The sequence below is a fragment of the Typopeltis vanoorti genome, chromosome 9, assembly GCF_054136105.1.
Source record: "Typopeltis vanoorti isolate ZY-2024b chromosome 9, IOZ_Tvanoo_1.0, whole genome shotgun sequence".
In the NCBI taxonomy this organism is placed as follows: Eukaryota; Metazoa; Arthropoda; class Arachnida; order Uropygi; family Thelyphonidae; genus Typopeltis; species Typopeltis vanoorti.
Window position 1 is genome coordinate 70,583,932 of NC_143557.1, and position 19,865 is coordinate 70,603,796.

Genomic DNA, 19,865 nt, shown 5'->3' on the forward strand with positions numbered 1-19,865 from the left:
TGGAATGCATTGCCTGATGGAGTGGTGAGAGCAAGAACAGTCAATGCATTTAAGGAGTGGAATGATAGACTTGTGTTTCTTAGAAAGGACCCCCCCACGATGAGTCTTTTGACCCCATGGAGGCCTGAATAATAATAATAATAATAATAATAATATACTGAATAAATAAACTCAGTTGTATGAGGTGGTATTGGAGCTGAATAAGAATTTAGCAATATGGTCTGATGGAACATCAGCATGGATGCTAAGAGTGTTCAGCTGAACTTGCTGTGCCTTTGACCTGGTTGAATAATCTGAGTCTCAGGGGAAGTTGCTACAAGAGAAAGAATGTATGATAATTCCATTGCACAAGGGCAGTGGCAAAGATTGATGTGTAACTATAGACCTATCATAAATTTAGTTTAATCCTTTACCCAAGAGTAGGCAAACAAAGTTTGTGCCTGAAGTAGTTCAGGACTGAGGCAACTCGTAGTAAAGGTGGACCAAGCTCTCATCACTCCTTGTCTCAGGATCTCCCATAATGCAAAGCACATCTCCTTGGAGACATGCTGCTATGCATTAAGGGAAGGGCCACTACCCAGACTGGTTTTGACCTTTATTGAGGTCTCATCAGTGGGAGATACTGAGACAAGGAGTGATGAGAGCTTGGTCCACCTTTACTATGAATTGCCTGTCCTGAACTACTTCAGGCACAAACTTTGTTTGCCTACACTTGGGTAAAGGATTAAACTAAATTTATTATAGTCTAACCCTAACCAAGTGGAAAATAAACTTCCAACATCTTTCCAATATAGGCCTATCAGTATATCTGGAGTGGTGGTGATGGTGAACATTTTGGAAAATGTAACACAATCTATATTTTGCAATGAACAACGTGGATTTACTAAGGAAAGCTCATGTTGAAGTAACATGCATATGGCTGAGTTAGACAAGGGTAAAGGATATACCATGATACTTTTAGACTGCTAACACTCTGAGATGACACAGGATAGAAGGCTGTTGCGTAAGTTGTGGGATTAGATTAGATTATGAAATATTAGCTTGGATAAGAGGATGGCTGAATGAAATATCAAAAAATGTATCTCAGTCCATTGTTATTCAATCTTTACATTAATGACATTGGGAAAGCTTTAACAGGAGATATGCAATATTTGTTGATGATGCAAAGACAAGCTAATCAAGAGTGCAGTTGACATGGAGCACTTGCAGAATGATTTTGAATAGGTTGAAATTATGGAGAATTGTCAGTGAATGGAATGTGCATTACTAGAATGTGTTCTTAATGCAAGGAATGTTAAGGACATTTAAGATTCTATATGATATACAGTAGTATCTCGCTAATCCGAACTAATAAAAACCGTGATCGTTTGGATTAGCGAATTTTTCCCAAGAGACAACAATAACTAGCGTTTAAGACAAAAATAATCAGATTCTAATGGTACATCAATTTAATTCTGTAAATAAATGAAGTAACTGATAGGAAAAAAGCTACTGTACTATAATGTAAAACTTAAAAAATAATACAAGTTTATTTTAGTAAAAAATTTAGTTTGTATATATCTGTATTGTTGAGGATTCTGATTTAATAAAATTGCATAGTTCAATACATAACTTAATTTGTGTAAAAATATCACTTTCTTGTACACAACACACAAAAAAAGTTTCAGAAAATAACACACAAGTTTTTTTTTTTTTTTTTTTTTTATTTCTCTGTAAAAAAGTCACTCATTTTCTTTTGCTTCTTGAATTAAAATTTTTTCGAATGCTTCTTCTCGGAGCTGCATTAGCAATAAAATTTTGTGGAATGGCGTATCATTCTGCTTAGCCCATTCTACACATGTTAAAACTGTCAACTGCCTCTCCATGTTTACTTTTTTTCTTCAAGTTCTTCATTGTTATCATCATCGTCTTCTAATTCATTCTGTATCACCATATTTATAATTTCAGCATCTGATTTGATTTCTAATTCACTTTTGGTTCTACCTGTAATCCATTCCGTAACATCTGTTTGGGAAATATCAACATATGGATTTATATTTTTAACTAAATTATGCACGTTTTGAATTTCCTCTTTTTGTATATCACAGTAGTTATCTTGGTAAATTCTAGCCACAATTTTTTCCATGATGCTTGATTTGCTTCAGGTTCGAGGTTTCCCAAGCATTAGCAACTGAGAATGCTACATCCTTAAAATTTATATTTTTTATTGATGTGGTAATGTCATAATTTTGGGAAATTGCATTTAAAAGCAGGTCTTTACGATCTTTTAATTTAACGGATCGTATTATGTTCTGATCTATTGGTTGCAACAATGGAATACAGTTTGGAAGCAAAATAATAACACGTAATAAATACAACTTTTTTTTGTATTTTTCATATTTTCAAATTGCAGTTTGGATTACTGGAGGGTTCGGACTAAAGAGGTTTGGATTAGCGAGATACCACTGTATATGTTGTCAGCTGAATGAACGTCCTACGATGAGTCTGCAAACTCCATGGAGGGTGTAATAATAATAATAATAACTTAAGCCTCTGTCACTTCAATGTGAGTAAAGTAACACACTTTGCTGTGATCATACCATAGCATATTATACTGGTGGGATTATGTTACAAGAAACTGAACAGGCTAGGGATCTTGAAGTTTGAGATAAATCAAAGTCATATAGAAAAGGCTGTAAATGCAACTCTGAGTATAATTGCACAGCTGAAACATTGGCAATATTAAGGATAAGAACTTCATTTTGTCTCTAACAAAGAATTGTTCAAACATCACCTGGTCTACTGTGCACAAATCTGGTCTCCTGGTTTACGAGGTAATGCAGATACAGTGAAAAGGGCGAAATGAGTGTTGATAATGGGATTGCAGAACATAAATTGACTAGCAAACAGGAGAAAGATGATATGACAGAGACCTACAAACTTCTGAAAGTCAAAATACCAGTAGATGGAATTTTTCATTTTATGGAGAGGAAGAGGTAGCAGATGAGAAGGCAACTATGGAAGTTGAGAATGAATGCAGTTAAAAAAAAAAAAAAGAGGCAAGAGCTAGATTTCTCTCTAATAGAGAAGTGTATGAATGAAATAGCTTGCCTTTGGAGGTGATGAATGCAAGTGAATTAAAAAAAGAAAAGAAAGACAGCTGATGTGGGTGATAAGTGTCCCCCTCCCCTGATGAGTACTGTATTTACTCTAATATAACTCGCACCCCTGATTTTACTTTACAAAAAAAATATAATTAATAAAGTTTTTGCATATAACTCACAGACGAATAAAAGTTTAAACATGTTCATGCCTGGGCGATATAACTTGTGTTGTTTACCCCGTGGTAAACAACACCAATTCCTAACAGCCATTATACTGCAGATGCAAGAAAAACAAGCAATTTTATTGTATCACTGAATAAGGTACAGAGACATTTGCAATCTAATATATTTCTCAACAAATAGTGAAATTAGAGACAACTGGGTTAAAAACGGCACTAACTAATGAATTGCATATCCCCTCCCATAGAAACTATACCATATAGATTCAAGCAAAACCATATGTTGCACCGGCAAACAGTATCTAACTAAAAAAAACTATTGTCCAATTTTTTATTTACATGAAATTGGGTGTTTGATTACATTTTCGATGTCATTAAGACAGATCAAAGGCTAACTTCAAATAAAATTCTACCGCAAATCAGCTTGAAGCAGAAGAGGCATGCAAACAAACAGCAATAAAATTCAACTGAAGGGTTGAAACTATGTGTGAGTTGAGCCCACCTGCACAAAGCTGAAGTGCTAGACAAACGGTAATGAGAAGTTCTATCAGAATGATAAGCAGACAAAACACCACCCTATCGTGAACATGTTAAAACTAAGAAATATATAGTGAATGTTGTTATGACAGTTGCAGATATTATGAAATTCAGTTGAAGATAATTAGCATTTCAACTTAACAATTCTTGGCTTCCCTTTGTTGTTGGTTGCATGATCCTTTAACACCGCATCGATTAGCACATCTTCATAGCTGCTCTCTCTCTACTGGCCTACCATTGCTGTCTGTTTCACGTTCTGCTTTCACTTCTCATTAGTCATTTGTGAAGGACTGTTCATTACATATCTCAAGTCTTGTAAATTGCTGGTAATTTTTGCTTGAAATAATGGGAAAGAAGATGACGCTATTTTGGTAGATGACTTTGATGACACACACAAGGAAACTGCTCTCGAGGCAAGAAGTAGCGATAGCGAATAGGAGATTCTTGGTAAGTCATGCCCATTTTCAGTTTTTACCTGAAAACTTTAGTTTCCAAAAATCCCCACATATATCTTGCACTACGAATTTTTAGCTTTAATTTTGGGGAAAAAAAGTGCAAGTTATATTCTGTTACACCCTGATAACAAAGAATGTAAAAATTTCAGTTATCATGGTGTGACAAGAAAATAAAAATATAAAATCCTACGTAAGTAGGCTAATACAAGATATTTAAAAAGACAGAAAATATGCTTGCATCCAAGAAAATTAATTATAGCAGAAATTGTTTAACTAAATAATAAAAAAGGGATTCTTATTACAAAAAAAAAAAAAAAAAGGGATATGGAAAAAAATAGGTTAAGTAAGACAAAAGAAGATTAGAGATAAGAATTTGCATGTGAGAGGCTAGTTTAACACTTGAAAAAAGGAGATTAAAATATTCAAGTAAATTCTAAAAAGGGGATTAATTTAGTATAAAGGCTAGCTTAAAACAAATGACGATCGCTCAAGGTCAACTCCCAAAGTGAGACATTGTCACGTGAGAGTCGCGTGCAAGGAACCGTAGCATGTTTTGGGCAGAAAAACATGACTTTAATTGGTGAGTGAAATCGACTCCAGTGGGGGGGGGGGGGGGATTGAAGGTGCCAATAGGTGGCATGCAGATAAAAGGGTTAGGAACCCACACACACACAGCTTTTTTTTCTCAGAGTTTCTTCACGAAATTTTCGTATAGGTAACACGGTTTTCCTGAGTGACGGCGTAGGAGTTATCTCCGTCCGAAGCAACAAGGAAACAAAGTGTGTGGGAATTCGATCCCGTATTCCTATTGCAAGAGACGAGGAATGCCGTATAGTTACAAGGAAGAATTTGTCTATGTATCTCATCATCCAGTACTCGTATTGAGGGAAAGAAAATCCATAAAGAAGTCAGTGCCCACGTGATGAGTTCCATAGTGATAGAATAGAAGATCCTGTGTGTGTGTGTCCTTAATTCAAGCACGAAAGGTATAGATCGTGAAAACCAGGGTTCGTCCAAGAAAGGTACTGTAAAATCTTGTATCAATTGAAATCGCATATAGTTGCAATCATTGTTAATTACTGGACAGTCGAAGATATACTAGGACTTTAGTACAAATCAGAGTAGAATGAGAGTAAACTAGTATATATTATTTGATAAGCATTCATGTGCTAGAGATTTATGTATGCGCATGGTATCTCATATGAGAGTGTCTTAAAGGTCAAATGTATGGGTATAGCCAAAGGATAGTTTAACCTATATTGTTTTGTAAGTTAGATAAGGTAAACTGAAAATAAACATTAATGTCCATGGTATTATAGCAATATAGAGCATTCTGACTAGTATAAGGTTAAGTAAAGTGTTAATTTGTTCCATGATTATGTGTATATTTATATGTATAACTATTTGCAATTTTTCGCAATCATGCCGTCTGTTATGACGGCATGATTGCAAATTCCCATATAGGATTTTGCCCTAATAGTTGTATTTTGCTTGTGTAATTTTGTAAATTTTATTCTTAGTACTGAATTGTGTTTTATATAATAGAAATTGAATTGTACCATGTTTGAGATTTGAAATAAACTTTTGTTCACTAATAATACAGTTGTCTGAAATTGCTGCCTAATGCACCACTTGAAAAAAGTACGAACCTAATCACGCAGAAAATTAATGTGTTAAGTTACGAGATAGAGGGTCACGACTGCTTAATAGTTTCATGCTCAGACATATTTTTGTATTTTGCTCCTTGTTTTCAAATTATGTATCTTAAACTAAATGTCCTGAAAGGCACAGTATAATATAAATATTAAGGACACAAAGGGGAGAAAAAGCTTAAATATTTGAATTTTGTAATATCTCGTGCATAGTTAAGTTTTGATTAAAGAAAATATAGAGATTCACTGGAAAGGAGAAAAGGAAAGTTTAATAATCGTAAATAGGGACACAACAATTCAAGTAAACACGGTATGACTGGTAATAATATCTGTAGGCTTGAGTCTACAGTTTACCTCTGCAATTTATTTAACTACAATTCTTTAAAAGTTTTCATGCAATTTTTTGGGAGGAGGGGGATACTTATTTTTATCCTGCTCAAAACTAAATAGTAATCACTTCCATACATATCACATACATAATTCTTATCCTGAACCAGAATCAAGATATCACTATTAACAATAACACAGTCAAACTGAATTCTCAATGCGAATTTGTATACATTTTTATGTTAGAACATGGTTTATTAGTTTTGCTCTTTTCTCCAAATTATCCCAAAACGTATCTAGTATTAATTTTCTACTATACTTATGTTTAACAAGAACCAGCTTTTCCTTTCTCTTTGCCAGGTGCCTCCAAATGATAGCACCAAACATTCCTCTATTTTATACTAGAACCTTCTATGAGACCACAGACACAAACGTCTTGCATCTAATTTCTTATTTTCAAAATGATCCATATCACACTACTTAAAACTGGAAGCCATTCATCTCCTATCACTAATTATGTCAACATAATCTAAATTCTTCTAGTTCTACTTCTTTTCCATTCCTTACTATTCCCAATAGATTTTCAACTGATGAGATCCAACTGAGTTCATGATATCATTCAACTGAAATAAACATAAAATAGCAAAATTTCTTCACTCTTTCAGTTTATCCTTATTTACCGTACACATGCTTCTTTGATTTTGATAGTTTCACTGTGTGCCATTTGTTTCTCAAAAATAATGGCAATGAATAACTACAGAAATGCAACCTACTATGACAGACTTTGAAATCATCAATTTCCTGATATGTACCCTCAAGGTATGTTCAGGCTATAACAGCACTAAATGATTAAAGTTAATCTTATTATTAATTTTCTATCAACAATTTTACTCCAAATTAGTCTATTACTTATCAACACTCCAATATTGTTGGATCTAATATTTTGTTCTTCTAAGGCAATTTTGAATCAATCCATCTAGACCTTGGCCTTCTTCAGTCCTTTTCCTGCTATCCTAACATCAAACACCTATTTTACTAATGTTTCTTCTTTTATTCTGTTTACGTGACTATACCACCTTAGATTATCCCTGCTCACACATTCTTGAATGCTAACAATGTCAAATTCCTTTCTAATGTCTTCATTTGATTCTGCCATTGATACCACCTGTCCAAGTGCCTAATTTTTCTCAAACTCTGATATTCGTGATACCTAGTCTTTGATCAAGTGTTTTATTTCTAACCCAACTCTCAGATCCATAACTTAAAACTAGTTTGAAAAAAACTGTCTTGTATACTGTTAGTTTAGCATTTTGGCTAATTTCTATCTTATTCTATATAAATTTATTCAAATGGCTCTCCACCATACCAGCTTTGCTTATTCTGTTGTCTCTTTCCAGAATTTAAATTGCCATCTTCACTAAAAACTGTGTCTAAATAGCCGAAATATTTTACTTGTTCTATAGCTTCTCCATTGAGAATGAAGCTAAAGTATTCTATGCTCCTGCCTATTTTCACAGTTTTTGGTCTTTTTATTGTTAATTTTCATGCAAAATTTCTTACAGCTGGTATTCAACTTAGTTAGAGAACCCTGGAGACTTGCAATGGATGTGTTCAGGAGCACAATATCATCTACATAAAACAAAGAGCTAAGTTTAATATCTCCAATTCTAATAGCAGTTTAATGCCACCTTCTTTCATTAACACAATCTATACAGATGATGAATAAGATGAACAGTGGAGATATTGTGTTTTAAACCTGATTTTACAACAAACCATCTTGTATTTCTTTCAATTCTGATTGCTTACTTACCACTTAAATATAGGCCAAGTATTGCTTTGTGTAATGTTCTATTTACCTCTTCAAAATGGCAATTTAAAATTTTTATCACTCCTCATAGCATTACGGCATCACTTGTAGTATTCACTATTTTTGTAGCATGCAAACATGATGGATGTCTAGAAATATTTTTTTAAATAAGCATTTTTTGAAAAGTGAGCAACATAAATGCCCACATAATAAGAAATTTACAGGAATTCATTAATAAATTAGTAGATATTTTTATGAAAAGAGTCTCACTGCTGTAATATTGTATATAGTTCCTTGCCAGAGGAATGGGGGGGGCACTCTACATTATTTATATTGGGCATGTACATTGTGTAGAATTAAACCACCTGTGTGTAAAATCTCTCATGGTAAGTGACTTTGTAACTTATGTTCGGTCCATCAAAAACATTTAATGGACCGAACATAAGTTCATGTTTTTTTAATTTAGGAGAATGCACTCAGAAAATAGTTAAATTTTGACTGAAATTATATTTTCCGTAATATTAATGTATTCAGCCTTTTAAAAATGATGTGGCACATAACGTCATCAAATAAGGCTAATAAGTAATTAGCATTATTTGATGACGTCATGTGCCACATTTTTATGCTACAACTAGTGAAGATTTCTGAGAATTGTCATAAATGGAAAATTCCAAAGACCCGCAAAGAATGATGCCAGAGGTCAATACGGGACCATAGTTACCATAGATAAAGAGCTTCAAAGATGTGCGAAGAATGACATCGGCATGTCCGAAGGTAAATACGTGACCAATTTTGCGAAATGCAGGCATGTGCACAACGGAAGTCCAGCTTTATATAAGGCAGCTCACCAGAAAGGAATTTTATCTTAGGATTCTCTAAGCCTTCTCTTACCTGAGATCACCATCACACAAAACTCATCATTGGGAACTGAAAGATAAGTATCGTTTGTCTTCTGCCTAGATTACTGCCATGTGAGGGATTTGTGTTGAGTCTTCATAAAAGGAAGCAGCTGTATTTTGCCAGTATGTTACAGTTCCAATAAGGAAAGACATAGTCAGCTACTCTAACAAGAAAGAAATTTAGCGGGAAAACAGGAACGAGTCAGCAAGAAGAAAGAAAGACAAGAAGACGACTTATGTGCGAACAAAAGGTTAATGTGAAAAACTGTCTGCTGAACAAATATTGTAAATAGTTGTAACACTGAACAAGATTGTATGTTACGTGTCTATGTTTATGAGATATTGTATAGCAATGGTAAATTAGGATTAACCAAGGTATGTCTTATAATAAAGTAATGTTATGCTATATTGTAAATTAGCTCTTGGAATTGAAGCTTAAAATAGGAAGAATTGAGATTAATAAGAAAATTGTAATGACTGTTTATATACTGTATCATTCTGTAAATATGCCTTTAGACTTAAATGGTTTGTAAACAACACATTGAACTGATTCTGACAATGCACTATCCTAAAAAAATTCGAACCTGCATAAGAGAAGTTTATATGATTTATATTTATGCCATGACTAGTTTAAAGTAAGAATAAATTTAAGCAGCAAATACGAACGATATCTGCTTTGTCTTTGGTTTGGATCTTATACTCTTGCACTCAATATATAGTCTAACTGGCACAGTCATTAAACAAATAAATTTGTTAGACTATAGAGCGTGGGAGATAAGATATAGTAGAAATAAGTAGATGGCAGCAGTCCATAGTTAAGACAACCGACCATTAACAACAGTTAAGTAAAGAAGAAACAAAGACAAAGCAGGGTATTGGAAGTATGTAGTATAACAAAAGACGTAGCCGACAAGAATGCTGAATGTATAACCAGTTATTACATGTGTACATTGTATAGAAAAAAATTACTTCATAATTTGCCATTGAATTAAATCCCTAATAATAATTTTATCCTAGAAATTTGCAACAACAAGAAAACACTAGAACTTGCCATTTTAGACAATAACATATTCTTAAGGACAAGATATTAGCACTAGTCTGCTGTACTCTCCTTCCCAGATGACTCAAGATCACTGATGGTCTTTGGTTATCAGTGATAGTACTATGGACAGAGACTGACTGATCATTGATCATGAAAAAAGTCGAGGTTAAAACAATTGCCTACTTCCTTAGGGGAATAAAGGTGGTAGCAGACTTATTTTATTTATGAAATTAAATAGTTAACGAGACTGCATTTCGTTTCAATTAGTAATTAAAATAAACTGAAAATAAAAACATTTTAAAGTACTATATATAGTATATGATGATATTCTCATGCAGCTTACTGAACTTACTTTTCAGATTTTATAGGAGTGATGTAGCCATTCGGTTTGTACTATTTGTGCTGAAAATTACATGGTGTTGAAAATTTAGTTTAAGATCACTATTTGAAAAGAGAAAATGTTTTAGAAGATAAAATTAAATACCTAAGAAAAAAAAAATTGTTTCCAGAGCAGCTGTAAGCTAATTTAATCTAAACTAAATGATCAAAGATGCATTTTTCATTTGAATTAAAAATCGGACAATTAAATGATCAATCAAGGAAATTTCCACGATTTCCATCAATCAAGGAAAAGAAGGAGTAGCCATAGTATTCAACACAAAATACGAGGCTAATCTTCTTGAATGGCAGTCAGTCTCAAGTAGAGTAATGTGGGCAAATATGAGAATGGGGAACTGGACAATGATACTTATTTGTGCCTATGGTCCCACAGAAGGTTCTACTAAGATAGAAGTGGAGGAATTTTTTTGAGGCTTTAGAAAAAGCAACTGACACAATGAAAAAGGAAAAGTTGATCCTTGTTGAGGATCTAAATAGCAGAGTAAGAAATGATTGTCAGACATACAAAAATATTTTGGGAAAATTTGGAGAAAAGTGCAAAGCTAACAATAATGGCAAATATCTGTTGGATTTCTGCTCAGGACATGGACTGGTTATTACTAACACCATGTTCCAACATAAAAATGTGCACAAATTCACATGGAGAGAAGAGGCTAGGAATAAGAAAAGTCTCATTGACTATGTTATTGGTGATAGTGATGTTTTCTCCATGGTGCAGGACACCAGAGTATACAGAAGATTTGAAATTGGAAGTGATCACTATTTAGTCTTGAGCAGGATAAAATTGAATTTCATATTGAAAAGAATAACATTTAAGAAAGTTTTAAAGCAAATAAAAGTTGAGCAGCTCTCAGATGTGAACTGCAGACTAAAATACACAAAGCTTATTGAAGAAAAAATGAAAGAGTTTGAGAACAGGAATCAAACCTTGGAGATTCAGTCGCAAACTCTGAAGAAAACATTGATTGATTCTGCCAGAGAAGCATGTGGTGAGGTTGCCTGCAAGGATAAAAAAATCAGAACTCCCTGGTGGACAGGAAGTTAAAGAGGGAGTGAGGGAAAAGAAGAAAGCATATCAAAAGTTCCTGTCAAATAAGTCAGCTTGCGCTCTTAGAGAATATAGAGACAAATGCAAGAATGCTAAACACTGTGTAAAACTAGCTAAACAAAAGTCATGGGAGGACTTTGGCAAGAATATAGAAAATAAATATCAAGAAGGTGGCAAAATATTCTGGAGGTTGTTGAAGAAGCTTAGGAATGGAGGAAAGAGTGTTATAAAAGGAGTTAGAGATGATAAAGGTGACATGAAAACAGGAGAAAAAGATATCCTTGAAGTATGGAGTAATTACTTTGAAAAACTGCTAAATGAAACAAGCAGTGATGACAGCAGAGTGGTAAAAAACACTGACCAGGCATGCAGTCAGGAATATATATACATACTTGAAGTAGAAAAAGCCATCAAAGGCTTGAAATGTGGAAAGGCATCAGGAGTAGATGATATTCGACCAGAAATGGAGATTTCCCGATAATTGGAGTAGAGCTCTCATAGTACCCATGTATAAAAAGGGAAATAAAGCTGAATGTGAGAATTACATAGGTATTTCCCTACTGAGTGTTCCTGGCAAGATCTATGCAAGTACAATTGAGAAACGGTTGAGAAGAATTGTGGAAGAAAAGCTTGGTGAAGAATAAGCTGGATTCAGGCCAAATAGAGGCTGTCAGGATCAGATCTTCACCTTACGACAAATAGTCGAGAAAGCATGGGAATATAACAGAGATCTGTATTTAAGTTTTGTCGATTTGGAAAAGTCATATGACAAGGCGCCAAGAGAGAAGCTATTCAATACGCTGCAGTTATATGGTGTCAATGGGGCATTATATCAAGCAATACTTAGTCTTTATTTGAGTTGTAAGTCAGCAGTTAGAATTGAAAGAAGTACAGGGAGATGGTTTAATGTTAAATCTGGTGTGAGACAAGGATGTACATTATCCCCTCTGTTATTCATTATCTATATGGATCACATTATGAAGGAAGGTGGTATTAAACATGATATCAAAATTGGAGATGTTAATGTCAGCTCTTTAGAAGTATAACATCATCTGCATAAATGCGGATGATGTTATACTTCTAAAATCCACTACAAGTCTGCAAGATTCTCTGACTAAATTGAATAGCTGTTGTAATAGATATGGTATGAAGGTCAGCAATAAAAAGACAAAGACAATGAAAATAGGCAGAATCATTGAAAATGTTAACTGTGTTGAATGGAGAACCTGTGTTGAATGGAGAACCTGTGGAACAAGTGAAACATTTCAGCTACTTAGGCACGATTTTTACTGAAGATGGTAAATTAAATATAGAAATAGACAACAGAATCAGCAAAGCTGGTATGGCGGGAAGTCAATTGAATAAATTCATTTGGAATAAGAGAGAATTAGCTGTATACAAGATAGTGTTCAAACCAGTTTTAACTTATGGATCTGAGAGCTGGGTCAGAAGTAAAACACTTGACCAAAGACTAGAGACCGCAGATATGAGAGTCCTGAGAAAGATTATAGGTGTGAACAGATGGCATCAATGGCAATATCATATTAAAAACGAGGATATTAGGAAAAAACTTGACATTGTCAGCATTCGGGAATGCGTTAGTAGAGCTAATCTCAGGTGGTATGGTCACTTAAACAGAATGGGTGAGGAAAGATTAGCAAAACAAGTGTTCTCTGCCAGGTTGGCAGCAAAACGACCCAGAGGAAGACCAAGATATAGGTTGACTGATACAGTACAAAGTGCCTTAGACGATAGAAATATAAGATCTGATAATGTTGTAGTCTTGACAAGTAACAGACTGATTTGGAGGAAAACTGTAGATAGGAAGTTAGTAATGATGTAATTTTTTTCATGTAGTACTATCATATCCTGTACATCCCTTGAGGGTACATGGCAGGAATTTGATGATGATGATGACAATTAAATGAAACCATACAAAATTATATTCAGTAGCAGTGGTAAGAGAAAGTTAGGATCCATTTTTGATTTAAAAAGGTATGTCAAATTATCAGAGATTGGATTAAATGTGATTTCCTGCAATTGGCAAAGCAAGATAAACCGGATAAGCCTTGTTACTAATACAAAGTACTATTCAATCCGACTCCTAACTAGTGCATTCACTTTTATGCATATTTGCTAACTATTTCACAATATTATTATTATTCAGGCCTCCATGGAGTCAAAAGACTCTTCGCGGAAGGTCCTTCCTAAGAACATAAAGTCTGTCAAGATTCATCGAGGGGGAGGTCCCCCCTTAAGAAACACAAAGTCTATCATACCACTCCTTAAACTCATTGACCATTCTCGCTCTCACCACTCCATCAGGCAATGCATTCCACGGTTCAACCACCCTCCACACAAAGAAACCACTCCTCACCCTCTTGCTCACAGTTTCCTTTCGTAACTTCTGGGGATGGCCTCTTGTAATCACTCCTTCCCACTGTTCAACCAAGCGAAAGAACTCCCCAGTGTCAACCCTGTAACCACCTCTCAACAGTTTAAAAGTCTCAATCATATCACCTCTCCTTCTATCCACCAAACTCTGCAGTCCACATTCCCTCAGCCGATCCTCATAACTAACATGGTACAGTCCTGAAACCATCTTTGTTATCTGCCGTTGTACCCTTTCCACAGTTAATTTATCCCCTTCAAATCCTGGGGACCAAATCTGAGAACAATAGTCTAAGTGTGGTCTGATCAGAGACTTATACAACGGAATGATAACCATTTTATCTCTGCAGGACAGTGCCCTTCTCATAATTGCAGCAATCCTGTGTGTTACCTTCACCACCTTTGCAATATGTCCCCTAAATTTCAGGTTTCTATCAATCATCAACCCTCAGATCTCGTCTCCCCTACTTCCTCCAGTATAACTCCTCCCATATTATGCAGCATCCCATCGATGTTTCCCAAACCTCAAGACCTTACATTTTGCTGCATTAAACTGACAACCCCATTCATTTGCCCATCTATCTAGCTTATTCAAATCCTCTTGCAGGGCTACTACATCTGCACTATTACTAATAATCCTTCCCAGCTTTGCATCATCTGCAAACAACTGAATATCCCCTTGCAGTCCACTGGCAATGTCATTGATATAAAAGTAAAACAATATAGCTCCTAGTACTGGGCCCTGTGGGACCCCACTTGTAACCCTCTGCCTCCTTGAAACTGCTCCACCATACACAACTCTCTGATAACTATCAGACAGCCAATCCTGAATCCAGTTGACCAATCTGACATCCAGACCCATGTGCTCCAACTTAAATATCAGCTTATCATGTGGCATCCTGTCAAATGCCTTCGCTAAGTCTAAGAAAATTGCAGTATATGCCTTTCCCTCATCTAATGTTCTTGTAACTTTCCTATAAAAGGCTAGCATATTGCTAAAACAAGAGCGTCCTTTCACAAATCCATGTTGACTCTCACAGATAACATTACCCTCATCTGCCCAACGCTGTATATGGTCCCTCACTACTTTCTCCAAGATCTTAACTACCGATGACACACAGACTGGCCTATAATTAGACACTTCCAGTCTGTTACCACCCTTATGCAATGGCACTATCTTGCCTTCCTTCCATTCCCTGGGCACCTTTCACGCAGACTTTCATTGAAAAGCCAGGTTAAAGGCGCTGTCAGTTTCCTAGCACATTCTCTCAAAACTCGTGGTGAAATACCATCCAGTCCCAAAGCTTTACTGACATCCAGAGTACTCAGTAGCTGAAACACACTCTCCTCCTGTAGTATAATTTTAAATTACTAGAATATTAAACAACTTTTTCTTGTAGAAAGACTAATAAGTTGGTAACACATGACTATTAACTTATTTAAGGAATTTACAACGTATACTGGAATATTAATTAAAAGAAACTTTAATAAATACTTCATATATTTCGGCGATGTCACATTGCCATCTTTAATGGGAACATACAACTATGACATGTGCCCCCAGGCACTACAAAAAGCAAATGAGGCAGAAGAGAGAAACTACTGCTATTGTTCCTAGAGTGGTGCCCCCTAGCGGGCTATATTGGGGGGAGGGGGGGTTATCTGGTTTTAATATTTTTTGGGGGGGTTGTATCCATTGGCTAAGAAAGTATTAAGGATGTGGCTTAGTTCAGTGGTTAGGGCATCATCATCTGAACAGATTAAATTTGCCCTGTCATATAGTGTTTTTAACCCCATATTGTTTGTGAATGTATCTGCCTATATGGGTGGGTTTTCTGTAAACCGAGAATACCAAGGATCAATCAGACTAGCAAGTGGTTCGAGTGTCTAGGAAAGAGAGACACTGTTGTTTTCCTCTTTCTGGGGTGTTGGATGTTTAAGTGTGTTAAGGAGCAGAGTGTATCCGAGCCATGTGACCAAATAGCAAACACATCATCAACATAGCAAAGCCAAACATTGGGTTTTTGTGGGGCAGAGTTTAAGGCTTTCTCTTCAAAAGTCTCCATAAAGAAGTTGGCCAGGGGTAGGGGAGAGTGGTGAACCCATGGCTGTCTCTTCTATCTGTTTGTAGAATTTTCCTTGCCAAATGAAATAGCCTGAGTTCATTGTGAACTGAAATAGGGCTGAGATATCGGGAGGAAATTTGGCTTAGATGAGCTCTAAGGTTTCCTTGAGTGGGACATTTGTGAATAGGAAGATGTCAAAACTGACCATTATATCAGTTTTGACGTAATGAAGTACTGGCTTTGAAGTGGGTTGAGTTTTTTTTTTTTTTCATGTGTGATGGTGTGTTGCCAGTATAGTGTGTGAGCACTTTGGCTAAATGTTTGGTTAATTTGTATGTAGCGAAATCAATGCCATCTACTATGGGACGTAATGGCACATTTTGTTTATGTATTTTTGGAAGTCCATATATTCGGGGGGGGGGTTCTAGAGTTAAAAGGTTTTAGTTTGTTGGTAACTTCCACAGGCCAAGAAGTGACCTTCTTAAGGAGCCTTTGGAGTGTTCTAATTTGGGAGCTGCTGGGATTATACTCAATAGGGAGGTAGGTAGCCCAATCTAACAATAAAGCATTAAGCTTACCTGTGTAGTCCGTTTGGTTGAGAACCACAGTGGCATTTCCCTTATCTGCTTCGGTGATTACTATTTCTTTGTTTTTCTTCATTTCTTGTAGAGCTTTATATTCATCTTTGAATATGTTGGTTTTTGGTGGTCTTGCTTTGGTGAGAACACCAACTACATCCAGTCTGATATTGTTAGCAATATGGTTTGGAAGGTTGCAGATACCACATTCTATTTGAATCATTATTATTACAGGCGACTCCAGGGAGTCCTTAGACTCATCGAGGGAGGCTCTAAACATCATGTCCACACAACTATACAACATTCTCACAGTATCTATCAGTACCTTGCCTTGAACTCACTCACAGTCATAGCACCCACAACAGACTGGCAGCTTATTCCACTCATTTACCACTCTAAAAGTAAAGAACCCAGCTCTAACACCCCTGCTAACCACACTCTTGCCCAGCGTCCATAGGTGTCCCCTAGTTCTTCCACCACCAGTCCTGATCTCACAAATATCCTCTGAATTTATCCTATGGAAACCCTTTAGCAATTTGAATGTTTCAATCATATCTCCTCTTTTCTGCCTATCAACTAATTTCTGCAACCCACAAATCTTTAACCTGTTCTCATATGGTTCATTCCATAGACTTGCGATCATCTTAGTCACTCACCTCTGGATCCTCTCCACCTCCTCCCCATCAAGAAGGAACCTAGGTGATCAAATCTGGGCACAGTAGTCGAGATGAGGTCTTATTAAGGCTCGGTACAGAGGTACAATAACTTGCTTGTCTCTGCTCGTCAAGTATTTTTCAACAACCAAGTGAGTTGAGGAGCTGATTTAGCTATTTTTGCAATGTAGCCCCCCCCCCCCCCAAACTTCATCTCCCTATCCACCAACACTCCCAAGTCCCTGGCCTCATCAATCTCCTGGAGTATAGTTCCACCAATGTGGTATACTGCTGCTAATCTTTTCACCCCAAAATGCATAACCTTACATTTTGTCACATTAAATTGACATCCATTCTCCTCAGCCCAGAACTCCAATCTATCCAAGTCATCCTGCAAGATTTTGACAGCTTCTGCATTCACTATTGCCCTACCCAACTTTGCATCATCAGCGAACAAATGAACTGTTCCTCTTAGATCCTTCCCTATATCGTTAATGAACAGATTAAACAGCAGTGGTCCAAGAACAGAACCCTGCGGCACACCACCAGTCACAGGCCATCTTTTGGACTCTACTCCTGAATAAACTACTCTTTGACATCTCTCCATCAACCACCCTCCTATCCATCTCACCAACCCTATATCCATTCCCATATGTTGTAGTTTACGATTAGAATTCCATGTGGTATCCTGTCAAATGCCTTTGCCAGGTCCAGCAGTATCACTGTAAACCCATTAACCCTTATGCAGTTCAGCCGTCACCTTGTTATAAAACTTGAGCAGGTTACTGAGACATGATCTACCCTTCACAAAGCGATATATATATATATATATATATATATATACAGGGTGTTCGGGATAAATTTGACATATTTATAATTAATTATATTTTTCCGTAAGTTACATGTATTAACACACACTTCTCTTCATTTAAAAGTTTGGACCCTTCTTCATTCATATACAAGATGTCAGAAAGGATGGATAGCTGGAACCCACCTGAATCATGGAAGAGAATAACTTGTATCATGATGATTCGTGCCCGCCATCAAAATAAGGATATTACGACTGCTGCCCAATGCTCCCTGAATACAGTAAAAACAATCAGGCATGAACTAGAGACTTGCAATGGTGACTACGAGGATGTAGCAAGAAGAAAGATCCCTAGCAGACGATCTGATTGCGTTCGTACAGCAGAATTCCTCGCAAATCTGCAGGAACAGGTGTTGAAGAACCCTGGCATTGGAATTCGGGCTTTGTTCGTGGAGTTGCTAACTGTAGTCAAGCCCTGGATAACAAGGGTAGCCAATGGTAGGCCGTATGTATGGCAGCAGGATTCGGCCCCTTGCCACACCTCTGGGAAAAGTCAAAAATGGTTGTCTGAAAATTTCTACGACTTCACCAGTCCAAATGTTTGGCCTCCAAACTCCCCAGACCTTAACCCCATGGATTATTTTGTATGGGGCGCAGTTGAAAAAGACACCAATCGCACTTCCAGTAATACAAAAGCCCAGTTAATGGATAAAATTAAAACAGTTTTTGCGGCCCTTCCCAGGGAGACTGTAGCATCAGCTTGTTCGAGGTTCCGAAGCAGAATTGAAGCTGTGATCGATGCTAATGGTGGTTATTTTGAGTAAATCTTGTTGATAGTATTGTAATTAACTCTGCCTGTAATGTTTTTTTGTCAATTCATTAAATTTAATAGATACAAAGAAGATTTTCTTTTTCCTTACGAAACTGTCAAATTTATCCCGAACACCCTGTATATATATATATACAGTATATAAAAAAATAAAACAGCACAAGTCTAAATAGGAAGATTGAATCTTTTTCTTTCTTAATTACTGAAATCTTTTAGTGTGAAAATTTGTCAGTAAATATATAAAATTAATGAACGAGTTTACTAACCACTGGAATATATACTATTGCAAAAATCCATTCCAAATGCTCTGTTTCTAACCTGTTTGGATTCTTTAAGATATTCTATACCAAACTTGATACAGATGAGCAAGAGGATACTTACATGACACAAATGTATATTCGGCCCTAAACTGTGACATCACGTATCCACCTCTGGCTTTAAATATTACACTTAAAGTAGGTCCTGATGACATGAGAGGAGGTGGCCTGAATGTTGTCTTCCAAAAATATACGCCAAGACTAGAGTTATCACTATCTCTCACCTATGAAGGGATGGAAAAAAAAAAAAGTATTTCAAACTTTTAAGCGTAAAATCTTTTAGAAACCAAAATTCTGATCCTAATAATTATAGGTCACATGTGCTTATATCCAAAACTGTGGAATGAATTTTAATCACATGGAGATATCTGATTCCATCTAAAATTGCTGCCCTGATATCATCAGCAGAACACAGGGCTATCCAGAAAACACAGGTGAAGCCTTCCATGATTTTATTTCTCTATAGCCTCAATTACTCATGTCTGGAACAATGATTATACTATTCCAGACATGAGAAAATACCCCCTCCTTTTTTTTTTTTCTTTTTTTTTTAATCAAGACAGCTGTGATACATGATCAATATGGATGCATCACTGAATAATTTTGTTTGAAGTATTTTCAATGCATAGTTGAAACCTCAAATAAATCGAATGGACAACAGCAGACTACCAAAAATGTTATACAGATATAAAATAAATGGAAAAAGAAGAATCGCAAGACCAAGAAAGAGGTGGCATGAGACCAGAACAGGCCACCTGGACTAAAATCCATGTTAGGAAGAAGACAGACAACTAT

General features: G+C 36.1%; 1 protein-coding gene across 7 annotated transcripts in view; it reads right to left on the reverse strand.

Annotated features, from left to right (window-relative positions):
• The window catches only part of LOC150103134 (uncharacterized), a 297,815-nt gene that overhangs the window by 127,419 nt on the left and 150,531 nt on the right, over positions 1–19,865 (reverse strand). For all 7 annotated transcript variants that reach the window (XM_090397967.1, XM_090397972.1, XM_090397966.1 and 4 more), the window contains exon 8: positions 19,135–19,294. In XM_090397967.1, coding sequence (XP_090254093.1) covers positions 19,135–19,294 — 160 coding nt within the window. The remainder of the gene's footprint in view (positions 1–19,134; positions 19,295–19,865) is intronic.